The 5,548-nt window shown below is 36.4% G+C and overlaps 1 protein-coding gene and 1 long non-coding RNA gene across 2 annotated transcripts; one reads left to right on the forward strand and one right to left on the reverse strand.

Moving 5' to 3' along the window:
- Positions 1 to 6: 6 nt before the first annotated feature.
- LOC108371676 (uncharacterized) lies at positions 7 to 312 on the reverse strand. Its single transcript, XR_001848780.1, has 3 exons — positions 272 to 312; positions 103 to 211; positions 7 to 43 (listed from the first exon to the last, which is right to left on the reverse strand). It is a non-coding gene; the product is annotated as an uncharacterized LOC108371676 (long non-coding RNA).
- Positions 313 to 685: 373 nt separating this feature from the next.
- On the forward strand, positions 686 to 4,526 carry Mtr4 (exosome RNA helicase Mtr4). The gene is made up of 4 exons (XM_017627282.1): positions 686 to 917; positions 976 to 1,877; positions 1,941 to 2,421; positions 2,484 to 4,526. Exons 1-4 carry the CDS (start codon positions 805 to 807, stop codon positions 4,072 to 4,074), a joined length of 3,087 nt encoding a protein of 1,028 aa, XP_017482771.1. The 5' UTR covers positions 686 to 804; the 3' UTR covers positions 4,075 to 4,526.
- The last annotated feature ends 1,022 nt before the right edge of the window (positions 4,527 to 5,548 follow it).

Here is a 5,548-nt window from a genome sequence, read left to right on the forward strand (position 1 = left end):
GTTTGGAGCACATCGTAAATGAGCCACTCGATTTATAACATTTCTATAAACAATTTAATTAAATACTTTTTATACATAGATATGCTGCAACCATGCACTTACTTTCCCAAATTCCATCCTGCTTATCGGCATAATTTTCCAAATATGCCTGCTACTTCATTACTAATTACTCAATTTTCCAACTGCGCCTTCTTTGTTGGCTCGACATATCCTAAAAAGACATAAATTTACATTAAACAATAGAAATCGCAAAAATTAGCAAATAAAATACTCGCTTTGTTTTGTTTTGTTGTCAAATTTCTGAGAAATGTGAATTCACCACGATGCCATACAGAAAGAACAAGGACCAGGGATGTAATTTCAAGTAAACGTACTATTCAGTGGCAAGGCGCAGAGCGTTCGGGGCAGCAATATTAATTTGTATCAAATATAACATTAAACGGTGGTTCTAATATATTTTTTGATATTATTAACCAGAGTACATACATTATATGGTATTTCTTTCAAAAATTAATGTACTATATGAACTTTTTTTCAAATATTTCTTAAGTTTCTTTCATAAGTGCTGAAAAGCAACCATGCGTGTAAGAAATTGTGTGCTACATAAAATTTCATCTCTGGAAACTTTATCCCCATAAAGGACTTCACACAGTTTTTTTACTGGATATACTGAGATTACTTGGTTATGGACGAAAAGTATCGAGTATGTACTTGTATTTACTCGTATCATTTCATTCCTAACTGCGCTTATTATTTAGACGATTTTAATTTGTTTTTTTTTTTGGATAATTATCACTAAAAATCATGGCCTATGTTGACGATTTATTTGATTGTTTTAATGAGGATAATGATGAAAGCTTAAATTCCAATCCAGTTGTAGAATGGGATAAAGTTAAAAAAGATCCTTCGGAAGAAAAGTACCTACATACATAAATCTATACATTAGAACTACTTTGCTCACTAGTTTTTTTTTAGAAAAATTCAAGGCCGTGAAAAGCGTGGAAGTACGGCCGTTAAAGAATCAACAGATGGTTGCGAAGCTCCACAAAAACGTTTAAAAGAAACAGAGTCGATATTGGATGATATATGCATAGACGCATTGCGTTCTCGTATCGCAGTCCACGTTATCGAAAGTCCGGAGTCATGCACGCACGAGGTGGCGGTGTATCCAGGGCAGGAATATATTCCTATACAAACCTTCATGGGAACACCAGCAAAAGAGTATCCATTTGTATTGGATCCCTTTCAAAAAGAAGCAATCCTTTGCATTGATAATCAACAGAGCGTTCTGGTGTCAGCTCACACCTCGGCAGGCAAAACGGTAGTTGCCGAGTATGCTATTGCGAAATCCCTGGGTTGCAAACAGCGTGTGATTTATACCACACCAATTAAAGCGCTCTCCAATCAAAAGTATCGTGAATTTAATGAAGAATTCAAAGATGTTGGCTTAGTTACCGGTGATGTGACAATAAATCCGTCAGCTTCTTGTCTTATCATGACCACTGAAATTTTGCGAAATATGTTGTATAGAGGAAGTGAAATTATGCGTGAAGTCGGTTGGGTCGTATTCGACGAAATTCACTATATGCGGGATAAGGAACGTGGTGTCGTATGGGAGGAGACACTTATATTGCTACCGGATAATGTGCGTTATGTGTTTCTTTCCGCTACCATTCCCAATGCCCGCCAATTTGCGGAATGGGTTTGCCATCTCCACAAGCAACCATGCCACGTGGTTTATACAGATTATCGACCAACCCCGCTACAACATTATATATTTCCTGCTGGAGGCGATGGCATCCATCTTATAGTTGACGAAAAAGGGCAATTTAAGGAAGAAAATTTTACAACGGCAATGGCAGTTTTGCAGAACACTGGTGGGTAGAAAATTTGCACTTATGTCGTGATTCACTTAAAATAAAACTTTTATTTCAAATTAGGCGAAGCTGCAAAAGGCGATCAGAGAGGGCGTAAAACCGGCATTAGAGGGGTTGACAGTGGCCAGTCAAATATTTTCAAAATTGTCAAAATGATAATGGAACGAAATTTTGCACCAGTAATAATTTTTTCATTCAGTAAAAAAGATTGTGAAATATATGCTATGCAAATGGCTAAGCTGGATTTTAATACTGCTGAAGAGAAAAAACTGGTAGATGAAGTATTTAATAATGCCATGGATGTGCTCTCTGAAGAAGATCGTCAGTTACCACAAGTAGAAAATGTATTACCGTTGTTAAAACGTGGCATTGGTATACATCATGGAGGTCTTTTACCAATTCTCAAAGAAATTATTGAAATTTTGTTTGGAGAAGGTTTACTTAAGGCACTTTTCGCCACAGAAACTTTCGCAATGGGCTTAAATATGCCAGCTCGCACTGTACTTTTTACAGCACCACGCAAATTTGACGGCAAAAGTTTTAGGTATATCGAAGTATTTTTTTTTGTTGCCCAACAAATGGAATTAATATTTAAAAAAATTTAAGGTGGATTTCCTCAGGCGAATACATACAGATGGCCGGCCGAGCTGGCAGACGTGGCTTGGATGATAAAGGTATCGTTATTTTAATGATTGACGAAAAAGTATCGCCAGCAATTGGCCGCGGAATCGTGCAAGGAAAAGCAGATCCAATAAATTCAGCATTTCATTTAACCTATAATATGGTGTTGAATCTGCTGCGCGTAGAAGAAATTAATCCTGAATACATGTTAGAACGTTCATTTTTTCAGTTTCAAAACCAATCTTCAATACCTGAACTTTACAAACAAGTTCAAGACAAGCAACTTGAGTTGGAAAAGATTAAAATAACCGAAGAGCATAGTGTTGCATCGTATCATCATATACGCAAACAACTCGATTCCCTTGGCAAGCAGTTCAAAAATTGGATTACGAAACCTGAATATCTAGTACCATTTTTGCAACCAGGACGTCTCATAAAAGTACAAAACGACAGAGAGGAGTTTGATTGGGGTATAGTAGTAAATTTCAAAAAACAAACAAATAATGCAAAAAATCCCACGAAAGTTGAGACAGTCATAGTAGTAGATGTTTTACTACATGTTACTGAGGAATCTGCCAAAGCCGATGAACCTAAACCGTGCAAGCCAGACCAAAAAGGCAACATGGAAGTGGTTCCTGTTCTTCACACTCTTATATCACAGATTTCTTCTTTGCGTGTATATTATCCAAACGACTTGCGTCCGGCAGACAATCGCAGAAGTGTTCTTAAAACAATTGCTGAGGTTAAAAAACGATTTCCTAAAGGCCCACCGCTTCTTAATCCTATAACAGAATTGAATATAAAAAATCCAGAATTCAAAGAGATTGTCGGTTCTATTGATAAGTTCGAAGAAAGACTTTTCGCACATCCCTTGCATAACTCTGCTGAACTGGACAGGATTTACGAACATTATACGAAAAAACTAAAAGTCCAAGATGAATTGAAATCGGTAAAAACTAAATTAAAAGAGGCGCGCAGTTTGCTACAAATGGACGAGTTGAAACACCGTAAACGTGTTTTGCGTCGAATGGAATATTGTACAACAGCCGATGTGATCGAGTTTAAGGGACGTGTTGCTTGCGAGTTAAGTTCTGCAGATGAGTTACTTTTAACAGAAATGATATTCAACGGAATATTCAATGAAATTTCATCGGCCCAGTCAGTAGCATTACTTTCATGTTTCGTCTGCGATGAAAAGTCGTCAGAAACTCCCAAGGCAACGGAAGAGTTGTCGGGCCCATTACGGTCAATGCAAGATCTGGCCCGACGTATTGCCAAAATATCTACTGATTGCAAGTTAACCGTGGACGAGGAAGCGTATGTAGACAAATTTAAACCATTTCTAATGGACTGTGTATTGGCTTGGTGCAAAGGTGCTTCATTCTTGAGCGTGTGTAGGATGACGGATATTTTCGAAGGTTCAATTATTCGCTGTATGCGTCGCCTGGAAGAATTGCTACGACAGCTATGCCAAGCAGCAAAAACAATCGGAAACACAGATTTGGAGAACAAGTTTTCTGAGGGCGTACGGCTTCTAAAAAGGGATATTGTTTTTGCGGCATCTCTTTATTTGTAAATGCCAGACATATGTATGTATATATATACCATGAGTCAATAATTATTAATTTATTCAACCTCATTGCGACAGTCGTGTCGAATGCAAGTCGTTTTTCAAGAGTCGAATCGTATCGAAAATTTCATGTCATTGCCTAAAATTTCGACTCGACTAGTGTATTAAAACGGAAAAACTTGGCAGCACTGCACATTTTTCGACGATTTTCGTCGTTTACTTATTTCAACATGCCAGTAGACAATACCAATGTTGTCGAGTAGTATAATTTATCCTAATTTACGACTTACACAATGAGGCTGATTATTGAATCATGTATATATACTAATTTTAAAATTGGTGTTACAAACATAACCTAATTTTTTAAAATGATTTAAAACAAACATACTATACTTCAAAGAATGTACATGTATGCTCTTGTATATACATAAATATTAAAAGTGTGAATAATTGGATGAGAGTTTCTTTAAAACTACTTGCCGTCCCCCTTATGCCAGAAATATGAATGTGTAAAAATGAAATTTGTCCAACCAAGGGATGTTGTTACGGAGATCTAACCCCGGTTAGGTCGGTGTCATATCTCGGAAGTTGGTCGTCCAAAGGGCTACATTTGCTACGTATTCTTCTGCCCAGGGCCAGAAACTTACACCTGCTGTGTATGCCAGAGATGATTACACCGCAACTCCACCTCAGTCAAGTGCAATGCTTGCGACCTCAGAGTCTGCTCAGGTCTACGGACTCTTCGGCAGTGGACCACATCATTTGTGGCCTCAACACAACAACACAATAGACCGCACCACAACCACGATAGACCACACAACAGATACAACCGCACCACTACCCACACGCCCCCGCCAACAACTCGTGGTTTCTCCTACAATCTGAACGGTGTGTCAGACCAGGATATTTCGTTTACGTATTTGTTTAAACAATAAATATTCACAAAAGGAAGTATAAAAGAAACATGTACCACAATATCAAGTACGCATAAACATACATATATAACTCGCCCTTTTTTTTATAATTCAAGTCCCTTTGAATTGAATTTAAATAATTAATAAGTACAGTTTCTTAAATTAACAAAAAATCCAAATTATCTCATGTTATATCATAATTAATAAGAAAAATTATTTCAAAATTAACAAAAAAAAAATCCTTCGTGTTAACATTTTACATTTTATTTAAGAATTATAAATCCATAAATTGTTTTAAAGGTCTTAACTAAAGCAAAATCTATTTTCATTGGATTGGAAGTGTGATGTTTTAGAAAACGTTTAGCAATTTTTTGCCTCTGTGTTTTAGGATTTCTAATATAAAGATCTTTAACATTGCAATTCGGTATATCTTCCCTTTTCAAATTAATTCTATTTATAACTCCTTTTTTTTTGTCGCATTACGTTGGCAATTTTTTTATAATCAATCTATCGGTTTCATTTTAATTATGCTATGTATACTATTATTGTAATATCCTACTGCTCTA

The sequence above is a fragment of the Rhagoletis zephyria genome, unplaced genomic scaffold, assembly GCF_001687245.7.
Source record: "Rhagoletis zephyria isolate East Lansing unplaced genomic scaffold, Rhagoletis_zephyria_1.1 Rzeph_scaffold_05143, whole genome shotgun sequence".
Taxonomy (NCBI): domain Eukaryota; kingdom Metazoa; phylum Arthropoda; class Insecta; order Diptera; family Tephritidae; genus Rhagoletis; species Rhagoletis zephyria.

Coding starts and splice junctions, on each gene's coding strand:
- Mtr4 (XM_017627282.1), top strand. CDS start 805: ATGGCCTATGTTGACGATTTATTTGATTGTTTTAATGAGGATAATGAT. Junction 918..975: donor AAAGATCCTTCGGAAGAAAA/GTACCTACATAC, acceptor GTTTTTTTTTAG/AAAAATTCAAGGCCGTGAAA. Junction 2,422..2,483: donor TTTGACGGCAAAAGTTTTAG/GTATATCGAAGT, acceptor AAAAAATTTAAG/GTGGATTTCCTCAGGCGAAT.